At 37.3% G+C, this 24,371-nt stretch overlaps 2 protein-coding genes across 3 annotated transcripts; one reads left to right on the top strand and one right to left on the bottom strand.

Moving 5' to 3' along the window:
• Window positions 1–1,324: 1,324 nt before the first annotated feature.
• Window positions 1,325–11,352, bottom strand: dnajc15 (DnaJ (Hsp40) homolog, subfamily C, member 15). Its single transcript, XM_083536538.1, has 6 exons — window positions 11,188–11,352; window positions 10,802–10,853; window positions 7,830–7,903; window positions 6,877–6,953; window positions 5,220–5,290; window positions 1,325–2,194 (listed from the first exon to the last, which is right to left on the bottom strand). The coding sequence occupies exons 1-6, from the start codon at window positions 11,293–11,295 to the stop codon at window positions 2,124–2,126; spliced, it is 453 nt and encodes a 150-aa protein (XP_083392664.1). The 5' UTR covers window positions 11,296–11,352; the 3' UTR covers window positions 1,325–2,123.
• A 928-nt stretch (window positions 11,353–12,280) lies between these two features.
• epsti1 (epithelial stromal interaction 1) lies at window positions 12,281–23,901 on the top strand. Of its 2 annotated transcripts, none has more exons than XM_083536527.1 (11): window positions 12,281–12,693; window positions 14,883–14,941; window positions 15,430–15,513; window positions 15,609–15,682; window positions 15,781–15,864; window positions 16,351–16,424; window positions 18,459–18,543; window positions 20,400–20,483; window positions 21,455–21,528; window positions 21,679–21,854; window positions 23,696–23,901. In XM_083536527.1, the coding sequence occupies exons 1-11, from the start codon at window positions 12,548–12,550 to the stop codon at window positions 23,824–23,826; spliced, it is 1,071 nt and encodes a 356-aa protein (XP_083392653.1). In that variant the 5' UTR covers window positions 12,281–12,547; the 3' UTR covers window positions 23,827–23,901. The 2 variants fall into 2 exon arrangements, with proteins under 2 accessions (XP_083392653.1, XP_083392652.1); XM_083536526.1 differs by having other exon boundaries at window positions 12,323–12,693; window positions 15,606–15,682.
• Window positions 23,902–24,371: the final 470 nt, after the last annotated feature.

The following is a 24,371-nucleotide window of genomic DNA, read 5'->3' as shown; positions in this document are numbered from 1 at the left end:
ACCAGAAAGCCATGTTAAATCTTTATTTTTTTAATCTTCCTTCACTAGCATAGGACATATTGCATATTGATGAATGTTGGTCTGTTTTAGGAAGTTTATGCAAAGAGCTGGGTTTGTAGATAAGGTTTCCTGAAGTCATCTATAAATACACTGGATATGAGTGAGAATAGAAGCAGCATGAATTGTGCTAATTAGTCTTACTCACAGTAGCTAGTTAATTAACTACGGATTTGTTTATGAAACAAGGAAAAAACATTAAAAATAGAGTTTATATCATTTCCAATGACAATGGCTGCACTCCACTATACAATTATTTGTGACACTGCTAATCTGGATGTGAATATATATAATATATATATATAAAATATATATAATAAGCTATTAATTGAAGAAGTATGATGTTCAATGCAAGAGGACAGATGCAGTGTTTATGAGAGAACATGATATAAATATTCTCCAAGGCTGTTCTAACTTCCTCACACCTTTGTGCAGTTTCTGAGCAGCAGCTAAATTTGTAATATAGAACAAGCTAGAACTTGTAATATAGAGAAGAAATCTTTGGACGTTTGGATACTTTCTTCAGCAATATTCTGTTTCTCACAACATCTCCAGCACATCCACTTTTTTTTATTAAGACAGACAAACAGAGCTGAAAATATAGGTCACACAGTCTGAATGTCTGGCTCTGCTCATCTCATGACTCAGAGTTTTTGAAGCGAATTGGATTTTAATAACTTTAAATAATTTTAATAATAAAGATAAATGAAACCATATAAAATATTACATTATTCCTTTCTACAGATGAACGTGAGAAGTCTAATCTACAAAGGGTGAAGAGTGAATAACGACTAGCAACAATGAACATAGCAATTCCAGCAGACAATCAGGAGTCATGTGCTTAAAAATCAGACAAAAACTGATAGTTACTACTGTAGTAAAAGTAGACCTTACTTTTAACAAACATCAAAACCCAATCATGAATTACTGAGTAAAAATAAAATAAGAACACGTAAAAATGTGGTCCATGCTAACGTAAGTGGGAAAACTGTATTGTTGAATACAGTTGAAAAGATAATTATAGGTATGATGTGCTAAGATAATCAAATCAACCTATTAAGCTTGGTAAAAATGGAAAAGTTGTTCACTGGACAGGTAAAGGCATGAAAACCCTGAGACTTTTACAACACTTAATGCACCATGGTGGAGGAGAACATGCTGAGAGCAGGCTTGTTTAGAAACTCCATACAGAGATCACAGCAAGTGTGCAGGCTGAAAATAGCTGCAGTCACAGGAGGGGTTAAAGCAGCAGACACAGACAGGGCAATCTGAGTGTAATACAGCTTCAGTCAGGACAACAGCAGAACACTCACCTCTGAGCAACTTACTGTACACATGCAAGTAATCGATATCAGCTGGAGCATCTATGCAGGGCTGAGCCAGGAAAGAAAAGCTGACCAAGTCCCTGCATCAGTGCCAAATGGTGAGGAACACAGAAGTACGATAACGATTGTTTGTCTTTGATTTACATATTGGGCAATTTTACTGGGCACATAGGCACTTGGTTATATAGACACACAGAGAAAATGTTTGGATAGTTTCCACTACATGTTCATTCTGTAACTTTAGAAAGACTTCCTTGGGAAATTAGTTCAACATTTTTCCAACACAAGCTGCTCAGTTACAATTAACAGCCCCTTTAAAGATACTATTAATTTATTCTATATTTATAAATAATATTTTACAGGCATTAGTGCATCTGGCATGCACACTTTTGCAAAAGACAAACTAAAGTGATGATTTTACAGGAGACAGATCATAAACGTAAAACATTTACGGTGCAGCTTTAATAATGATGTCAATAAACATGAATGCTTCCTATAAACAACGTGTCCTTCAACATTAAAGACCCGGGTCTGATGCCTGATTCTGAGTGATATCGGTTAAAGTTCAGGTCTGCGTAGACTTCAATGCAGAGTCTCTGAGTTGGGTGGGTCAGAGCATGTCGGCACAGATGAGAGGATACTGGTCAGTGGGCGCTCTGGTGGTTTAGGAGGAACAGCAAACAGAGGTTGGAAGTGAAAAGAAAATGGCTGAGTGAACGATGCATTGAAGAGCACAGACGGTTAACTCCGATGGCCAGACTCGAACAGATCTTTTGCTTCATTGATCTTCGCTGCTAAATATGGAGATCCACCTGCAGAAGAGGCATCAATTACCAGTCAAGCTTTGTGTGTGAAGTTTTTCTTCCTATTTCCTCCACTATGTGGTAAAGCAGCTGGAGCTTACACTGTATGCATATGTATGTACACTAACAGGAAAGCACTAATTAACTAAATGCAAATGGAAAAAAAATCTGTGCTAACACTTCTAAATAAAAATGTATTCTGGTGTTGATGAAACATATATAGTACAGAGTAGTAATACAGACGTTCAGCCATATAAAATGTTAGACAAAAATGTTAAAATCCTAAATAAACATGAATGCTCTAAATACACCAATATTTCAGATTTCAAGAATCTACATTTAGGCCCAACTTAATGTGTTATCATTTGTTAAGAGCAACATGTGTTAGACTGACAGTAAAAGCCTCATTCAACACTATTTGTAGCCCAAATGGCATCTGTGCTGGATATTTTTGTGCAGCTAATTACTAATCTAACTACTAATCTTTTTCAATCATATTTTATTTTATTTTATTCCAACTAGCATTTCTGGTCAAAAGGATCAAAACATCTCATTTTCAGTGGAATGACTTTGGTCAACTGGATAACAACATATAGTCAGTAATTTGTGTGGTTAGACCACACTAGACAACAGCCAATAGGAAACCATGGTGAATACCGCTGCATGGAAAAAAAACTTATTTCTGTCAAACACCAGAAAAGACCATCAGGATTTGGGCTTTTACATTAGGTGGACATGAATACAAAAAGGGTGCTGCATTTTCCCCCCACATTTAATACTTAATAGTGTCGTCTTCTGCATAAGCATATTCAATTTGCTTTACATCGTCAGAGAACGAGACACAATGACCTGGTCCAGCCTTTAGGCTATTACTTATGAAAAAATACATAAACGCATGCAATATATTGCCAAAAGTATTGGGTCACCCGACCTTTCCTGCTATATGTGATTCTTTTCCAAACTGTTACCACAACGCTGGAGGCACTCAATTAAATATAATAAAAATATTTTTTTTAATAAAAAATATCATTTTGCGTTCACTTAAACTTGTAAACTCAAACCTGTTCCAGCATGGTGATGCCCCTGTGCACAAAATGAGCTCCTTTCAGATCTGGTTTGCATGCTTTGGAGAGGAAGATCTTGAGTGGCCTGCTATAGAGCTCTGATCTCATCCCTACTGAACACCTTTGAGATGAATGTGAACGCTGACTGCACCCCAGGCTTCCTCACCTCACCTACATCGGTTCCTGCTTTTCATAATACCCTCGTGGCTGATGAACACAAATGTCCATAAGCACACTCCAAAATCTAGTGGAACATCTTCCCAGAAGAGTGGAGGGAATTAGAAGAGCAAATTGGGACTAAATGTAAAATGCAATGCTAAAAAATCACATAACATACGTATGACCAGGTGACCCAATAGTTTTGGAAATATAACACACACACACACACACACACACACACACACACACACACACACACACACACACACACCTCCTCACATCAATGAGTGTGTTGAGAGCAGTGGCAGTTATAAATTGGAGAACACGCTGGAGAGTGAGCAGGTATCAGGGAGCAGGGCCGCTAGTGGCTGCTAATCTGTCTGTGTGCCAGAGGGGAAGTGGCAAAAGCAACGTAGCTTGCAGTGACTGACTTAATTACACATGGCTCGTGAAAACACACACACAAAACTCGAATCTAAAAGTTTAAGATCATGTTTAACAACCTCATAAGAACACAGAACAAGTCATACGATATGACTTTCCAGGTACCTTAATATTTGAAGAGAAATCTTCAATTAAACCAAACACAGACAGCCATCGAGACCGTGCTCAAACATCTACACGGGTCCACTTAAAGCAAGCTAATGAAGGCTAATTCAACAATTGTTCCATGTCATTACTTTGGCCATGAGAAATATCACCACTGCAGCACCAAGAGTCATTACGGCAAAACGGTATGAACAAATGACACGAATATTCATCTGAACCTCATCGCCTGGATAAAGTCAAAACTATGACGCGTCGAATGACGAGCGGCGAGTCGTGTGTGCACAGCAAAGCAGGGTGAATCCGTTAATCTAATCAATCTAACAGTAATGTCCCTTTAAAACTAGATTTGATATTACGCCAGCAGATAAGGAAAAAAAAGATGGGATGCAATTACTCTTTATGATGATTTATGAAGTGTACAGTGTGTCGTCGGCTAACATCTTGTACCCGGAAATGTTGTGTATTAAAAACAAACAAAAAAAAAAAAAAACAACAGAGAATCTGTTCTGTGATGGCATTAAATACTCACTTTACTACCCTACTCCTTCCGCATAACAAAAAGTATATTACTACTACATGTGTATTTGTGGTACAGCTTTAATGAGCAATATTTCTCTGCAGAACAGGTTTCTCCTTCACTGCAGGGCATCTCCCTCATGGTTAAGGGCCTTATCTTTCAGCCACAGATAGGCATCACAAAGCACACTGCTCATTTCACACACTGTAACAGTGGCCTGGAGAAGCAGAGGAGCGCTGCACTGGCAGGCAGGCAGGCAGGCAGGCGTGCGGGTGCACACACACACACACACACACACACACACACACACACACACAAACACAGAGCTCAGGTCTGTGAAAAATGCAGGTGGTGGAAGGAAAAGCCAGACGTGAGGGGAACCATTAACCTTGAGTGAGGAAACAAATCACTGGCCAGCTTTTTCTTTTTTTTTTTTTTAAATTGAGTCTCTCTGGAGGTGATTGAGTTGGACAAATCTAAATGGCCGAAGAAAAATTCAGGGCACTAGTAAATTCAAGGCAAAGGCCATAAAATAACATGCACGCACCCATATATGCACATTCATACTTTCTTTAATCTTTTTATAGCACATAAATGTCAGGAATAATAATGCCATTAACCCTCCATTTGTGCTGCTGAATATAAACAACAGACACATTCAGAAAAGAAAAATTGGTAAAAGAAAAAAAAAAGAAAAATACATGTAAATGGTTTAATATAGTTGTGCGGAATAAAAGCAACTGACCTTTATCTGGATGATTTAGGACCATGATCCTCCGATGGGCTTCTCGCACCTTTGCCTTGGCGCTCGTGGGACTGTTCAAAGAGAAACGTGCATGAAATCATTACTGTTAAATGGCAACACATCGCCATCTAGTGGCCACATAGCAAACACGCTATATTATTGTCAGCCCACTCGTGGGTGTGGAAACAAATAATCAGCCTAATCAAAATGGCTTCTGCAGACAAGAGCTGTTAAAACGATATTACTCTGCCTCAATCTGAAGGCTTCAAGAAATAAATCGTTTCTGTCTGGAATGAATCCAATTGGTGATAAACCAGTTTGTAAAAATTAGAAAAAACATGAATTCTTTTGACAGACATCCTAATCCAGATAGAGGAGATTAGAAAGTCCACTCAAAACAAATGCCTGACCAAAAAGAGCTGCAGTCATTTACATAAACAAGGAGCATGTCATCAAACCAGACTGCCTATGTCTGATTCCTCAGTATCATAGATCCTGTACCGAGAACTCACATGGGCTATAGCACTCCAGATGGCTTTATAAGGCTGGACAGATGGAAGGGTAAATCAGCCCAAAAGCTTATTCTCACTCTTTTCAACAGAGCCCATTTTTTTCTAAGATAATACAGAAAAAGAAAACCCAATAAAAGCCAAAGAACAGTGGAAAGAAAAATCTTATTATGAAAATGCAGGGAACAAGATGCATATTGGCTACAAGCACCAAAAAGGAAACAGTGGAATTGTAATGTCTTGTAATGACTATTTTTCATCTCATTCACTAGAAGCAGCATGCTCCCCTTACTGAATAGCAGTGCTGATTAAAAAGTGTCTCTCAGGGGAGATTAAGAGACTCCAACAGCTATTTTTCCTCACGTCACACCCCGTCTGCATCAATGGCCACTGGACTCGTTGACAAAATCACTAACGTTATCTACTATACAATAAATTACATTTATGTGGTCATTTTCACAGCTCAGATAACAAATTGGACAAAGACAAACACTAGCACACTGTTTGTGCCCTTAACAGAACCTAACAGCAAGATATTTTAGTTATTCTATACAAAGCAGCCTGTGTTTCATCTCTTCTTTAATAATAATATTTATAGCTCAATAAAGCATCTCTCCTTTAATAAATGTGCTGCTTAAAACTGTACATGAATTTAGCTTTTTGAATCGAGCGAACACACCGTACTTGATATGGTAATGATGAATTCAAATAACAGACCACGGTGGAAAAAGAAATGCAGCTCAATGTGTGGTACAGTCAAAGGGACAAATTTGAGCAGCAAATACATGATGCAAAGTCCAGCACACAGAGAGTAATAAAGCATGGGTGAATCACAACTGGTGTGAAACTCTGACGACACTTCCTCACTCCTCCTGTACTAGAAACATTTCGGGTGGTCCTCAACTGAGAAGATTACAAAGCTAAAGACAAGATTGAGGTTTACAGTCGTCATCCCCGCTAGGATCAAAGTTAAGACATGAAACCAAAAAGATAGTCTTTGAATATGACCACAGGCCCTGCTGGGAAAACTAGTGATTCAGTGCGTTCACACGTTGTGAAAGAAACTTTTGTTCTTATACACTGATGTAAAAATCAAACAACGAACCACTACGAGAAAGCTGTAAAAAACACAGAAATCGCATTCTCACCTGATCCCTAGAACGAGACTGGCTTCCCGCTTAGTCATCTTCTGCTCAAATCCACCTTTGTAATAAGCCGAGAATGCCTGGTGAAATGCACAAATCATACAATGCTCAGGCTGAGGGAGATCATCCACAATCATTTAAAAACAGTTTATAGTACATGAAGACCATTAAGAAGATTTGCACAGTGACAACGTTGAATCAAATCTACATTAAAAGCCCACACACACACACACACATCTAATAACTAAACATATAATAAATATAATGTGATTGTCAGAAGGTGTCTCAGAGAAAGATATCCATGTGTTATTAAATCAACAATCACAATATTTACAATTCAGGATTCTACAAAGTAAAAAATTCTTATTAATTCAATTCCAAACTACAATATGCAAATACATTAAGAAAAATCTACACAAGACCTTTTGGTTATAAAAGAAATGATGATGAAAAGTAATACTTGGTTTGCTATTGAGAACATTGGGTTTGTGATTATACAGAGCTTGTTATGAAGTGTTCTTCCATGAGCAGTCTGCAAATGATATTTTTAGACTAAAAGAAGTAAAAAATAAATAAATAAAATTTAACATAATTGAATTTAAAACAAGTCAACCACTGAACCCAACTATCACATACGGTTATGTGATGGCTAATCGTAAGGTGGAGGATTGTGGGTCAAATGAGGTTTGCAAGCATGCTACAACCTAACAGCACAGAGGAAAGAGAACAATATGAACTCAGGTCTGGGGTGAAACTGCAACACCACAAGAGTGAAACCCCACAAGTGGAAGCTTAATATGCCAAAAATATGCAACATAAAACTTAACATGCAAAAAAACCCCAACATGTTTCATGACTGCATAATCCTGATTGTGAAACTGCTGGATTCAATAAGATGTTATACACAAGATATCAGAAAAACATCCGAGTTGACAAAATGCTTTTTTGCTACTTACTGAAGAGGGAAACTTATTGGCAGTTTCTGTAAGAACTTGACCAAGTGGTTTCCATAAGTGGAAAGCATATCGACCTAAAAATAAATGTAAACAAGATGTTAAAGGTTAAATAAGATGATTGAGTTACTCGTGTTCCAACTATCTAACAAATTGAGGCATTAAAATTGATAGCAGGAAGGCAAAGCCAAATACAAAACCACATTTAGTCAAGTTTAATACATGGAAAAGTCTCCCTTCAGTTTCCCCTCTGTATTTTGTGGCCACAGTGCTGGTCAACTGCCATCATCATCTGTGTTACCCTCTTGAACCAAACCATCATATGCAGAGGGAAAAAAAACATTGTGTGTGTGTGTGTATATATATATATATATATATATATATATATATATATATATATATATATATATATATATATATATATATATATATATATATATATATATATATATATATATATACACACACACACACACACACACACACACACTTTAATTGGAACACCTTCATACCTGTTTATTTACAGGCGTGTGGTCAATGGTGTCGCAGCAGCTCGGTGCACAAAATCATACAGATTAACAGCTTCTGTTAATGTTTACATTAAATGTTTCTGAATATATCCACTGGGTTGGAGATCATGGACACACAAATGTAAAAAGAATATTCAGTCCCCATATCAATTATCTCTATTACTGAACTAAAAATTGTGCACTAAAATTTCATTATGTCGTATATTTTATTTCAAAACACTGGAACTCGAAATCAATCATTGTGAAGTAATTGTTTGTTCAAAAAAATTTAAAAACATGTTCACACATATTGTTAACCAACGCTTAAGACATCGTGTGTCTGAGGACCAAAAAATATAAAAGATGATAATAAAACAAAACAAACCCCTATTGTGTTTTTTTTCCCTAAAAAGAATATACTAGGAATAATTGTGAAATATTTTATGACTTGCTGAAAGACACTGTTAAGTGGGCAGAGTTATTTTATTTTTAACCTCAAAAAGGCTTGCTCCTCTGTGAGCCAAAGCCTTTCTCTTTAGCAGACCACACACTGCTTGGAAAGAGATTTTTGGCAGGAGAGCTGTACTGGAAGAGGAATTAGGTAACTTCCTCAAAGCAGCCACAAGTGTTGCTGCATGATGATCTCATACAATCACAGTTGGATATCAAGCTTATTAACATCCGTTACCTATGATATGAAGATGGGGATCCAGGCAGATAATTGGGATTATTTTTACCCACATATTGGCTTTTATAAGTTGCAGTCATTTATTTTATGGTAAAAAGTCTTTGGGTTTTCTGTGCTAATAGCAGGTTAGACGTTGTTAATCACTGTAAGGATCTTTGAACCAGCTCTTACAGTAATACTTAAAAAAAGATTTCCAAGGGATTAAGCATCATTTCTTACTATGCATGTGTACAAATGTGGCCTGCTGCAAAATTTCACATGATCCTGAATTCAAAGGTACCGCTTATATCAGAGTGTGTTATGCCGCTGCATGGTACAGCGGGAGCAGCCGTGTGAAAACATTTGGCTTGATATTGATATAAGTGTATATTAAGGATAATATAAAGGTGACATTTACACTTGTCTTTAAGATTGTTACTATTTGCTAAATTATAAAAGATCCAAACTGAATTCTTCACCAAGTTCTGTAACAGACTGTGAACATGTTACAGATTACGCAATGAATGGTCTAATAAAAGACCTAGTATTATGCATGAGACGATATAGAGATGATGATGATTTAGGTGCAAATTAAATAGATTTAATTATATCATTCGTTCTGAAGTGACAACAATCTGAACATTATAGATGCTCTGTTAAAACTTTGTTCTGGTCATAAAAGGACTTGAACAGTCTTAAGGAAGATTTAAAGAACAGTTACCCTTCTACCAGCATGCAGCCAAAGCAGTATTTTGATTTATTTGTCTGTATTTTATTTTATTGCCATTACATCTTTTGTTGACGCTTTCGCTTTGTGTCAAGCTAATGTGATTGTTGTATATTGCTGATAATACTAATGTTTCGTTTTTCTGGTGGAATAAAGAAGTCTTTAAATAAACTAATAACAGGAGAACCGCTTGTATCTGCATGTGCTTCGAGGGGGATACACAATGCAATGTATTAAAAGAAAAGTAGGTAATAATATAAAGGTGCAATCTCCTTTCTATTATTATTCATTAGCAGGTTTAGGTTACGTCTTACTGTGGCTACGGTGTTTGAAGCCATCCCATGAGCTTCAGGTAATTAAGTGCTGCCCTCCAACAACATTTGCATTGATGGCATTTGGCAGATGTGAGCTAACACCTCCCTATACACCGCCCACTACAAGTGTTAAAAGGAACAATTTAATCAAAAAAATCTCAGACACTCTGAACTACTAACTTTGGCTGCACAGTAGCTAAATTTCACTGCCATTTTTAGCATACAGCGCAAGACTGTGCACAAAACTCATACGGTATAAAGCCGCTTTAAAATATTTTCAGTAAAAAAAATTATAATAATAATGACATCGCTCAGATGGTATCTTATGCAATCAGCCTGTACAGAACAGTTCTCTGCCTCACAACCACATAAGAACAGTACATACAGATGTGCAAAGACTCCTTTCAGCACTGAAGATAATGTACAGTGTGAACGTGTTAGGTGAATAAAGACACTAAAGAATATATATATATATATATATATATATATATATATATATATATATATATATATATATATATATATATATATATAGATATATAAAGACTTCTTTCTGGGGGGAAAAGGAACTGCAGCCTCTGCTCCTCTGATTTTCTGATTGTGCTGTGACTTTCTACTCGAGGTGACTGTCAGTGGAAAGTCAGTGGAACTCTGGACTCCGTGCTACTGCAGGTGTGCTTGATAGGTGACAGAAAACCCACAGCTTCATGAGTATAAAACCTTTACTGAGCACTTGACCGACATGATCTTCAGCTTACCTGCGAGTCCTGCTGCAGCAACACCGAGTCCAACTGCAATCAGCGTGCTGCCCTGTCAATCACACACCGACACACTGATCAGCACTCAGCTTTAAACCAGACTGCACTCTTTAAATACATAATAATGTTGTGCTCAAAATTCACTCGTAAATGTTATTTATCTGCACTTCACTGTAAGTGGGTGGATTTAAAATTAGGTTGAGCAAAGCAGACACACAAATTGCAGGCTAACACTAGACTACATGAATCTAGCTAGCTAGGTAAAGTCACATGTTTCACCACTGGATGCCTGGCTAGCAGGCTACGTGCTACACATGAGTTAATACACCACTAACAGGTTATTGATAAAGACACGCCTTGAAATTCACCGAGCTGAATAAACTCACAATGCGCTTGTCAATATCTGCTTCACTTCGCTGGTTAGATGTGGTTGTATATTCAGCATGTCTCAGAAGGTCACTGTCCGCTGCTATATGACCGCCTGTACGCGCCATGTTTACCACGGTGAAGAAACACTACGGCTCGCCGTTAAGGACAAACGGCACGCGCGAATCCGAGAAAATGTGAAATGTCACAAGACTAGGTTGTAAATAGATTAAAATGGTATTAATTCAACTGTATGTTGCAGTAAAACCCTTCATTCTCTATTTACTTTTTTATTTTATCTATTTATAATGTTAAGCATAATTAAAAGATTATGGAACATTGTTTCTAAGTTTCTAAGAAATCTTGACCTAATAAATTTACCAATTTTTTTAGTAGGGAAAAACCTGTTTGTAATTTCTTAGAGTTTCTTGTCTTGCAAGTTGCAGTGGTTTCTGAGCCTCCCCCAGGAACGTCCAGTTGACATTGGACTTCTGATCAGAAGGGTTTGAGTTCAAATCCAAGCATCACCAAGCTGCCACTTCTGAGCCCCTGAGCAAGACCTGCAAGCCTCAACTGCTCAAGACCAAATGTAATGTAAAAGTATACATGACCTCAAATGGGACCAGGATACCATGAAATATAAACATTCCCCCAATAAGCATTTACTAAAGATAAATTAATCAAAGTGTTAAAAAAAAACTTGTCTTGACTGTCATCTTTATTTTTGTTCACATGTTAGCTACTATAAATCATGCAAGCACAGATTCTGTTTTATGTAGCAGGTTTATCGATAAATAGGTAAATTACCATTACAAATAAATAGGTTATTAAATCAATTTTTTTATTAGCTCTTTTATATTCATATCTATTTATAATTATGAATAAATTCAAGCAAAAGCAAAACAGTAACTGTAAAACCTTTATATAATCCATTGATTTAATCCATTTTATTTAGATAAACTTTTGGATGAATGTCCTTGGATTAAATGGTTTGATTACTGTATTATTATTATTATTATTATTATTATTATTATTATTATTATTATTATTATTATTAGACGTTGTGATTTGCATCACTAACACTAGAGCTCCAGTTGGAGGAAGTAACTACCCAGTTACAATCCCAGCACAGAGTAGTTTTGTGGCTGGAGTTCACTCTATGGACTTTATCCTGACACTAGTTACATGCCCAGTACAGGTTAGAGACTGGTGTTGTATAAAACTGGAATAAATACCTGCCATACTACAGATGCGAAATGGACACGCCTTAGACTTAGTTAACTCCTTTTTTACTGATCTGCTAGCAGTTGACGAAGAACTGGGATCTGCTTTAAGCTTCTTTTATTGCTTTTATACATAATCTTGAATAGCGACTAAATCATGAATCCAGACAGGAGCAATAATGACAGATGGACAGAACCAAACACAGCAACAAACCAAGAAGTGAACGAAGAGCAAAATGACAGAAATGACAATTACTCCACAAACCAAAGCACCCAACCTCAAGATTCTCGGAATCCGACACAGTAAGTCATTACCAGATAAATAAAATAAAAAATAGCTTTTTTCCTCACTAAACTTTAATAGTATTAAAGCTTGTTTTACATGCTGCGCCCTATAATTAACTGGACGCCCTCTGTCATGCTACATTGGGATTTCTTAATGGATATTTGACAGATTAAGCTGTTGCCTATAGCCTAATATTTAACTATATAACCGGGATTCATAAAAACACAGAATTATGGCTTAAATTTTTTATATTTTGTTGAAAGATAACCGCTTCTTCCAAATTACTATCCGCATAAGTTTCCGTTTCGTTTCTGCTCATGAAACTAGACCTCTGTAAGCAAAGTTTACGCATGCGCAGAGCATCAGAGCGCTCCTATAAGGGAAGTTACTCGTAGTTGTAGGTAGTTACTTGTACATGAAATCGTACAGATTTCTATAAGCCAGCTTCCGTGACACGAATCAAATTTAGTTATTAAAAAACATGGAAGACATTTAATTAAGATCGAGTATAAATTATTATAATTATAGACAGCGGCATAGATTTTGTATTCTTTTTGTAATTTTTGTAATGCAAACAATGACAACACTAGTTTGTAGCTAAAATCCTGAATTCGATTATATACTGCAATATGTCCCAGATTTATCATGTGGTGAAAGACCGAGTTTATGTTTTCAATTAAACACCTTTTTTTTAGCATGATGGTCTATTACCCATAATCCTGTTTGACTACCTGCTCGCTGAGCAGTGCTTTAGTCATTTAGTCTGTCAGGGGTATCTCAACTCTCCTTTTGTATAATCTGCACAAATGAACTGCCTTAAAGCTTAAACTTTTTTTATTGTAAGCATTGCATTGCATTGTGAGCTTCCTGACTCAATGATAGCTAGCTGAGTGAGTCTCTGCAAGTTAGCAGTGTCATATGTAATGTATTCTGGAACTTAGAGTCTATTGAATTATTTCTACAGTAACAGTGACTAAAATAGGCCTTATTTATTATGAATGATCTGAAAAAATCCACTGCTCAACCATGGCATCTTAAGTCCAACATCTTAAGGTGCTGGACTTCTGATTAGAAGTTTGAGTTCAAATCCCAACACCACCAAGCTGCCACTGCTGAGCCCTTGGGTGACATCCTTAACCCTCTGCTTCATTATTGGGAGAAAAAGAGGCCAAAATGCTGTAAATGTAAATGGGTTTATGTGTGGATTATTTGTTTACAAATGATTGTTTACACATTGGTATTCATTTTAAAAAAATCTCGTGATTTTCAAAAAAACTTTTGTATTTTACTCCGACTTCTAAGCAGACACATTTAAAGACTAACAAATGTAAACCTAAACTGATTTGACCAGATGTAAATTACTAAAATAAAAAAGGTCAGTAAAGCTATAAAGGCAATGCAACTACATCAACATGTTAAACATCACTATTGTGTTGAAGATCACTAGTGTGTTAAACATCATTAATGTGTCCACTTTTGTGTCATGAATAAAGAAAATCTTGACTCCAGAGTCTCAAGTGATGAACGCCATTAAAATGGTCTGCTCATGTGAAGCCACCTTATGAACATGGTGATCCATTAGATTTGTTGCGTCTTACTGTGTGTTTCTGTAAACAATTGTGCATGACTACAAATTCTCTTACAACATTTCAACAAAAGATGATTAAAAAAATAATTATTTTAGCTAGGTCAAGCCTGGATTTCCAACATAAACAAGTTTACTGTGTGGATTATGTTTGAGGAATTCTCAACATGTTCTTTGTCCACATGTGACAGCTGTATACATCTTTTAGTTAAACACTTAATTCTATATTAGACACTGTATACAGTAGAAGCAAACCAATGATCATGCATTATAAATGAGTAAAGTCATTGCTGTAAACCAGCAGTGATGGTGATGTTTTCTTCAGGGTGAATATTATTGTGAACTTTTTCCTCTCTGCTTTCTTCCTCTCTTCTGAAAGACACAGATGTCTTTCTGGACAGAAACATTTGGGTCTTAGCTATGGTGGGTTTTCAGGGAAGTTCCAGATGATAATTTGTGGGAACATATTTGGACGTTGTTTACCATAAAGTTACTCATGCCCCACCTTTGTTTGGGACATTCTTTGCAAATGAGCCAATGGAGTTTGTTAAGCTCAAAGCCTGGAATGAGCTGCTGAGTAAAAGGTACCTGCTGTAACTAATTATGTTTATGCTCATTCAGCTCTGGAGGATACAGCATGATCCCACCAATAGAATCAAGAAGGAACAAACTCCTAAACAGTAAGTCATGATGGGTTACTGTGTTTTCCATTCTCTATTATTCATTTCCTTTCCTTGTTTGTTCCTAACAGGTATAATTTAATGTAATTGTACCCTCCATTCAATTTTTTTCGTCTTTGAGAGATGAATAATTAACAACATATATATTTATAAGTTAAAAAAAACTTTTGTTGTTTTGTTAGGTGGTCATGACTGGACCAAAAATGAACTAAATATTTCCTGAATACGTATGCTTCTATGTTAAATCAGGAGGTGCTATATTACATCTAGGTGTTACTATGAAACATTCTGAGCTGTGCAATTCATCTTACACATCATAGTTATTGATCTAATGATTTATTATGTGTGATACTAGATTTACATAAAATACAGTACCCTAATATCATAAAATTAAAATACCAGTTTCTAAACATATATTTATGGTTTAAAGGATGTAGGGAACACACTGCAAAAGTGTCTGTACTTTTCTTTTTATGATTTTTTTTCAGTGTCACAAAAAGAACTGGATGATCTGCAGAGATATAAGGAGGAACATAAGCCTGGTCCCATTCAACTGAGCCCAAAGAAGCTAGGTAATAGAGATATTTATAAGAATAAGCTCTGGAAACATATTTACACACCATAAAAAATGTAAGTATAAAGTAATGATAATGTTTTATTTGAGGAGGTGGGGACATATCATTGTCAGCTGTACGACAGAAACAGCAGATGCTGGCTTCCCAGTCTAAACTCCAAAAAAAGGTGCTGACTTTCTGTTTAGAATTCAAAATGTGTTCTCCAGTGACCATGTATGTTTAGGTGCATTTAATTTTATGTTTATATTTTGGGGTTTTCTAAAGCTCAAACAACAGGACATGGACCGTCGCAAAAGACAAGAAGAAGAAGAAAAGATTCAGATGATGAGAGATATTCAGAGAGAGAAGGTGTGACAGCATCATAAACTGACATAATTGTAAACTTGACAAAGTGATTTCACTGAAATATGTCTCCTGGTTTCACTCTGAGGTTGTCCTATATTTTTGTAGTGCTGGTTTAAAGCTCTAGAGGTCACTGCTGAGACCTATCATGTAGTTATTGAATTCTTGCAATTAAATGCATTTACTTACAGACTTTTAAACAGAAAAAAACGGTTTTGCTATTAAATGAGTTTAATCATATTAATAGCCATAAACTACAGCAGTTTGAATTTTAAGTTGGTTAGATATGTTGCAATCATTTATTAAATACCACGTAATACAAAGTGCACATTAAATGTTTATAATAGCCATATTTCTGTTTTGTTTGTAGATGAAATCTAATTCTTTTCTATCCAAAACATTTATTACATTTCTATTATGAAAGATCTTCCAACATTAAAACAGCGAGGACAACAAGGTTGCCTAATATCACATTGTGGTCTTGTTTTACAGGCCAACAAACTGGAAATGAAGAAAAAGCAGGAGGAGGAACGGAGACAGGAGCTGTACCAACATGAACTCTTAATGTATGTTCACATATTTTCATTAGATTTTGTCACGTCCCCGTGAAGTTAAGAATTCATGTTCATGTCATTAGGAAGCTGGTTGCTGTTGCTCTGCTGGCTCATATCCAAAAATAACAAATCTGAGAACACAGTTTCAAAGAGCTACAGCCTTTTTTCCATTACCAGACAGAGTAGCACTAAAACAGGAACAGTAGGATTTCAAGTCTATTTGAACAGTGAGTCGATTTAAATAACAAAATGAAAAAAAGAAAGAAGAAGAAGAAGAAGAAGAATTATCAGTGGTGCCCAAATACATAAATTATTCATGGTCATGGGAATGCCCCAAACTGAGAAAAAATAAAGCAGTGCAGTTATCAAATGACAATGTGTTTACTTATGTCTAGAGAGAGTTTGTCTAAGATTATTATTTTTTAAATTCGTGTTATGTCAAACAAACCGTAAATACAGTATCTCACAAAATGTGAGGAGTACACTCCTCACATTTCAGCAACCATTTTATTATATGTGGTCAGGGGACAATACTATAAAAAAAAATGAAGCTTAGATATATTTTAGAGTAGTCAATGTGCAGCTTGTATAGCAGTATAGATTTACCGTCCTCTAAAAATAACATATAGCCATTATTGTCTAAATATCTGACAACAAAAGTGAAAATGTCAAAACTGTCTCTAAAGTGCCAATATTAGGTGTGAGCTCTATTGTTATCTTGCACTGCCTTAATCCTCCTGAGAATGGAATTCACCAGAGCTGCACAGGTTGTTGCCGGGATCCTCTTCCACTAATCCATAATGAAACCACAGAGCTGCTGGATGTTAGACAGATGGTAATTCTCCACCTTCCGCTTGAGGATGCCCCAAAGGTGCTCAATAGGATTCAGGTCTCAAGACATACTTGAGGCACTCCATCACCATCACCTTTAGCTTCCTCATCAAGACAGTTGTCATCTTGGCGGTGTGTTTTTGGGTCATTATTATGTTGGAAAACTGCAGTTCATCCCAGTTTCTGAAGGAAATGCATCATGTTCTGCTTCAGAATGTCACGGTACATGTTGGAATCCATGTTTTCCTCAATGAACTGCAGCTCCCCAATACCAAAAGCACTTATGCAACCACCACCATGCTTGACTGTAGGCAGGACACTACACATGTGTCGCCACACATGCGGGACACAATCTGAGCCAAACAAGTTATCTAAGTCTCATCAGACCACATGACATGGTTCCAGTAATTCTTGCCCTTGTCAAACTGTTCACCGGCTTTCTTGTGAGCAGGCAAGAAAAGTCAGAAAAGACTTACTTCTTGGATGATGGCCATATAAACTGACTTGGGCTAAGCACTGACAAGTGGACCTTCTACTTCTGCAACCTGTAAAGCAATGCTGGCAGCACTCATGCATCTGTTTATTGAAGCCAGCTTCTACACCTGACGCACAGCCAGGAACTCAACTTTTTTGATCAACCCTTCCGAGGTCTGTTCCGAGTGGAACCTGTCTTGGAAAACCTCTGTATGAACACTGTACTGTAACTCAGTTTTAGTATTAATCTTCTTATAGCCTAGGCCATCTTTGTGAACATCCAGTGGTCATTATGAGAGAATTGTACTCAAAGCACCAAATTTTAACTGCTCTTATATAAGATACACACATTAATCATATGATCCTGTCAAGCAGACAAAAACATGAACATGATAAATAGGACATGTGGCTTTGCATGGTTAAATGACATACAGCTGTTATCATTTAGGGTGTACTCTCTTTTGTTGCCAGCTATTTAGACAATAATGGCTGTATATTGAGTTATTTTCAGAGGACAGTACATCTATACTGCTATACAATCTGCACATTAACTACTCTAAAATATATACAATTTTAATTTCTATAGTATAGTCCCATGAGAATATATAATAAAATGTTTGCTGAAATGTGAGGGGTGTACTTAATTTTGTGAGATACTGTACATACCAATTAATTAACAAAAATTCTATATTCTGGTGGTAAATCTATTAATATTTAATCTTGTGCCTTCCTGCTTTGCAGGAAAAGAGAAGCGCATCTTCAAAGGCTTGAGAGGTCCAGTCCAGTTCCTATAGCAGCGAGCAGCGCCACACCCACGTCATCATGGGTAAGATGACAGCCAAGGAATGCATTGTGTGTTCCATAGGCCTGGGTTCAAGTCTTTGCTGCATAGCTGTGGCACTGAGGTTACAGCCCAAGGCACTGGGGTAATTCACACCAATTGATCTGACTTTGATGCATGTTTTCAGAATAAACCAGCCCCTCTTGAGGGCTTTCATCAACATGGTTCATTCATCTGCAGACAAAAATCAGTCTGCCAATGGGCCTAACTTTCTCTCTGAATTATCTTCTCCATACCCACACACTGGAGAGGACTATCTAAGTCTGTCATTGAATTTCCTCCAAATATAAATACACAGACTTTCGCTTCATGGTCAGCCAACATTAGGATACGAGTGCTGCTTCTGCACAATGATATGAACAGAGTTGAAGGGACTTCCCAGAGTTCACAGAATGCAGAAGGATGTGTGAGAGGGCAGGAAAAGGGCAGACTGGTGTGGTATAACCTGTATTGTTCTAGTGAAAGTACCTGGCCTCCAGCCAGTGTTTTAGCCAATGACATAAGCAGTCTAGGTCGATGTAATTGGGGCGTCATTGTAACTGCCTCAGCGTCATTTAATCTACTAAAACATGTATGTATGATTCACATATTGTAATGGGCTCTTACAGGCAATTGACAAACGCTCTTTGTCTGCAATATGAATGAGACAAAAATGTATATTGGTTGTTTGTTTTGATCTGATTCCTGTAACCACTGTATGATAAAATGTTTAAAATGATAGCTAGTGTATATTTGTGCGGTATTCAATGGCAATTTATATTCCATAAAAAACTGGCATTTGAGCAATAGATTCAAAGTAATACATGAACGCAGAGCAAGAGCAAATTCCCCTTTAGTTCAGTTCCCCTGTTAAATCTTGCTGCTTTCTGTCTCTACCCTAGATAGTTTGTCTAGCCACTGTCACCCTTGTTTTGCTCACTTAGCTAAGCAGAGAAGGCACAGCTGCTATTGGATGGTGTGTATTTTTAAATGTGCTCAAAATAAAATTTTCTTGATAGTAAAATAGCATTCTATATCAGTCTGCACCTCAGCCGGCCAGGGATGATTCTGCAGACAGAAGATTGAGACATGAAAAGCGTGGGGCCTGTTTTACTGTATGAACCACTTGAATGTGGCATCTGATGACATTGCTTTTGCAGGTCCTGTGGTGAGGGGGATAAAAAGGTTTTTGTCTGGCTTACTGTATTGTTGTACAAGCTTTTCTTCTGTGGACAGCCAGTACTTTCTTTATGGAGGAACATCCTGCTAGTAGACATTAAAACATCATGGTGTTACTTCAGTACAGTCATACTGCATAAGTAACTGTGGTCTGGTCCCGCCAGTTTTGTAGACGAAGAGGCTTTTTTGAGTGTGCTTCACGGGGTATTGATTCAAGTTTCTGGAAGCTCTCCAAGAAAAGTAACAGAATGCTCCAATCCAAATGTCATAAGCCAGCTGATCAAAGTGTGTGTGGAAAGACACCGCCTTAATGTGGTTTTGTGGCCACTGAGAAGACAAGACAGATTAATCTCGTCTATATCCTCTGTTTGTGCATATGATCATTTGAGTTGACTTCCAAGGGTGCCAGGCCCAGGTCGTCCCACCTATTCTTCTTGCTCTCAAGCCATTCCAAACAGAGCAGACATTCCCTGTTGTCCCTAGACTATCTGACCAAATGTACAAAGGATCTCTTTATCTTTAAAGCACTCTTACCTCACCCATCCTCATAACACCTCATTGTGTTAAGAATCCCACGATTATATCACAAAAGACCGTCTAATACTTGCTGTTCAGGGCTGAGCTCATTGGTGTGCTTGTATCACCTTCAGTGACCTGATTAAAACCGAACTGTTTCTACACAGGCTCGTGGGCATGAATACAGGGAGGCCAGGAAGGCGGAGGAACAAGTGACCCTGCAGCAGAATAGAGATGAACAAAGGAAGAAGGTACCAGAGTGCATAAAAAAGGAACATTTGCACAACCGTTTTCATCTCTTTCATTTTGTAGTATGGGAAATAACCAAGAAAAAAAGCACAAGCATATGCCTTTGATTAACGTATACTCACATTTCAGTCATGATTTTTCACCATGATGTTTCAGCATATTTGCTACTAATGTCACTGCCAGTAAATGTAACAAGAGGTAAAAGATAAATGGTTCTTTGACAAATATATAGAAATAATCACAATGCACTTCCCTTTCAACTGCTTCTTCCACTTAAATTTGTGTTTCCTGACAAATACATACATCCATCTTCTGATCTTTCTCATTAATATAGAATTTCGACCCATATAGCTGCTGCTCAGTGGATGTTTTCTTTTTTCACAATATTCTGTGTAAACTTTAAAGACTGTGTGAAAAACCAAAAATAATATACAGCAGGTAACCATACCACATCATATACATATTTCTCTCATTCACAGATAAATGTCTAACTTTCACTCCCTTTTACTCCCACAATAACCCTCCTACTCTTACAATGTGGATCCACTTCACTAGTGTTAATCGAAAATGTATGTGTAAAATGTATTAGGGCAGGCAAATCTTAGTATAACAGCATGAATGAACTTTCCTAATAAAGCCCTGATGCACTGATGCAGTCAGTCCCATATTTAAAAATGCAATTGTAGAGTATTACAGAACAGGGAACAGATGGATATAATGGATGGAATTGTGTAGATGTACTATTATTTTGTCTTTACCTCATAATTATTATAATTGTAATTATCAGTGAAAATAATCAAGCACAGAAAGAACTGAATGACGGCATGAGGCTGATACTGATAGTGTGTGATTAAGATGTTGTGACAATTCTAAAAGTAACTGAAAAACAACTGCTCTCTCATGCAACTTGTTCAAAAAAATAGACACGTCATTACTATCATGGATTAAGATTCCATTCATTTATCATTCCCAGAGTCAACTTTTGGAAGAAAAACAAAAACAAGAGGAGGAGGACAGGAAAAGACAAATGGAAAATGAACGGCTGTGGTAAGGACATCTAATTCTAAGAGAACTTCACAAGCCGTGAATGTCATGGTTAATCAGCTAGCCAGGGAATTATGAATGGCTTCAAAGTAACTCTCTGATGTATGGGTCAGTCTGGAAGGTTGTAATGGGATGGTGATATATTTCTTCCAGTGTGAACTCGGCTTTTCTAGACAGACTGGAGGCGAGAGGATCAGGTAGAGTGTCTGAGTTGCTCCCCTGGACGCAGGAGCTGGGCAATGTTTGGCAGACGGAGGAACCGCAGGACCCTGCTTCATCGCCCTTGCCCTTCCCATCACAGCTTCAGACTGACAGCGCTGAGGAGGAGGGTAAATCAGATTTATGTACCAGACATTGTGCGTGTTTAGTCTTAGGCGTTTCAAAGCATTTTTTTTTTTTTATTCTTTCCACGTTTCCAATGACACTTCGTATCAAAACGCAAGATGCCTTAGCAGATTGATGCTGTGCAGAGGTCTGCCTCCTATTCTCAATATTTTTTTTAGTCAAGCACTGTTAGGCCATGTACCATATTATGTAAATAAAAAATAAGCCTCTAAATCCCCCGTGCGAGACAGACATATGGCACTAAGACGCCGTTTTAATGCTGTAGAATGCATGAGGTAGCAGTACAGACTACAGCTAATTAGGTGCATTTACTGAGGCCAATTCACTGACAGAAATAGTCATATTTGACACTGCTTTGACTCACATCCAAAATGAATGCTGGAAAAAAAAAAAGTTTGACAGCGGTCTGATTAGTATGATGTCTGTGAGTCAACACTAGAAAAACCGGCTAAGTGCTCTGTATCTCGCTTTTCTGCTCTGCCCTTACTTGTACGCATGCTTCACTCTTCAGACAAGCTGCTTACAAGGTTCATTTAGTTTTAAAGCCTTTGCAATTAACTCGTGATTTAGAATATAAACAATCACATCGAGTCCTTATTATCCAAAACGACACTCTAAACTAGACACACGCTACTTCATATATGCTGGAGTAGTAGTAAATAAGTTTTTAATAAATAAGTTTTTTGCAGACATGTTTATCTAGGTGAAAGATCACTGGGAAATCCTCAACGCTGCTTCATAAAAACATTCAGATTTAGATGATTTATAGTTTGATTCATTGTCTGGCCACAGCCTTAAACCATCGCCACATTTGAAAATTCCTCACTTTTTTTTGCCAAGAGGGGTGGCGAGAGCTGACTTTCCATGAGCTAGCACTGTTTGTGGAGCACATGCCGCATGACAGTGCAGGATTAATGCGCTCTTCACCTTCTGTCTGTCTGCATGTATTCTAGGATACTTAATGGTACATTACATGTGTACATTCTGCCTCATTTGAATCAGTGAAATATGTTTGATTCACTGGCAGGGTCCTGACCCTTAGCCAAGATTTGGGGTGAGCTTTGACCAATCCAAAAAAGCTCACAGATCTGCCTCTTCCTGCTAAAGACATTCGATGTCAGCTGTAATTGTGGGCTTTCTCTCAGTTGTCTGTTTTCTTTGACAGTGTAATGCTGCACTCACTGGACTTTTCCTTCTGACATCTGGGATTTATACAGTATGGCTCATGCATACTGTACTACATAGCGTTCTTATGTGTTCCTGGCATCGTTTGTTGCAATCCTTCACTGCATGACATTCCATCTATCTTAATTAGCAGCATGATTAAGCTCGGTGAATGTCACCACTTGCCTTACTCAATTTCGTCTGCGGCTCTATCGGAGCTGAGGGTGCAGAGGCAGCAAGAGTCTGTGACGCTGGGACTCGGGATGTATGGACAGGACGTGTGTGCAACAAGGCTTGTTTGGCCCATTAGCATGTGGTTAGCAGACTGGTATGACACTGTGTGTGAAATTGGGTTGGCAGGAGTACTGCGGTGGAGCACTCCCACCCTGTCTGTCCTGCTGCATGAACTAGATGAACCAGCAGGAAGAGTCAGTCAAACGTCTGTGCCTCAGGCTCAATCTGGAATGGGATAGATTAGGATAGAATAGGACGGCTTGTGGGATGGAGATATAAAGTCTTCCAACACTACCACGCTGCTCTGTTTTACATCATATTACATTTTCTGTGCCAGCACATCAAAACAGTAATTGAACTGATTTGTTTTACTTTTTAATTGCATTGAATTCTTCTAAATTGTACATTTTCTGTGTTTCCCTTATAGATACTGACATAGAATGGGTTGTAATGAAGCTTCAGACTAAGTTCTCTTACTGCGAACGAGAGTTTCTGGAAAGCATCGTCTCTCAGTGTAACGGCAATTACCAGCAAGCTTATGATCTACTCAATGTCTAAATAAGAACGCTGTTGGCTCAAACCTTAACTGTTGGGGACACTACTAGCTAAAGTACATTTTGCATGGAATAAGTGGAACATTTGAAACTTTTTAATTGTTTTATTGTATTTGTTTTTCCACTAACAAAGCTCTTAGCATTGTGACATTCAACAAATTAGTGTAAATGTATATCGGGTCACAGGACTCGGTTTTCACTGACCTGTGTTAAAAATAATAATAATAATTTACAATTATACAGGATGCATTGTACTAGTTAAGAGCAAAGCCTTCATGGCTGTGTTCATCAAAATTTATGAGCATGGAGAAAACACATTGCAACAGGTATATAGAAGTTTTTAGCAGCTTTTCTTAGTAGCTAGCTTTTTATCAACTAGGTAGTTTAGCTATAGATTCACTACGGCCAAGTAGTGTGCCCAACACAATGACTTTATATTCAACAATGTTTTTCAAGAATATTTCTCTGTTAAGCTTTCCTTTCTTCTGCTCTTTGTTTGGAATAAATAAATGTTCCTCTTAACCTAGCTGAGCATTCCAGACATTTCAT

This window comes from Silurus aristotelis (genome assembly GCF_946808225.1).
Source record: "Silurus aristotelis genome assembly, chromosome: 3".
NCBI classification, from domain to species: domain Eukaryota; kingdom Metazoa; phylum Chordata; class Actinopteri; order Siluriformes; family Siluridae; genus Silurus; species Silurus aristotelis.
The sequence above is the reverse complement of the archived record's forward strand: the minus strand, read 5'-3'. Positions and strand labels throughout refer to the sequence as shown.

Excerpts from the sequence above, each read along its gene's own strand:
- dnajc15 (XM_083536538.1), bottom strand. The coding sequence starts at position 11,295 with ATGGCGCGTACAGGCGGTCATATAGCAGCGGACAGTGACCTTCTGAGA. Across the intron at positions 5,291-6,876 it reads AGTCTCGTTCTAGGGATCAG|TCCCACGAGCGCCAAGGCAA; the intron begins GTGAGAATGCGA and ends CTCTTTGAACAG. Across the intron at positions 2,195-5,219 it reads CCTAAATCATCCAGATAAAG|GTGGATCTCCATATTTAGCA; the intron begins GTCAGTTGCTTT and ends CCTCTTCTGCAG.
- epsti1 (XM_083536526.1), top strand. The coding sequence starts at position 12,548 with ATGAATCCAGACAGGAGCAATAATGACAGATGGACAGAACCAAACACA. Across the intron at positions 15,514-15,605 it reads ACTGAGCCCAAAGAAGCTAG|GAGGTGGGGACATATCATTG; the intron begins GTAATAGAGATA and ends GTTTTATTTGAG. Across the intron at positions 18,544-20,399 it reads CCACACCCACGTCATCATGG|GCTCGTGGGCATGAATACAG; the intron begins GTAAGATGACAG and ends GTTTCTACACAG.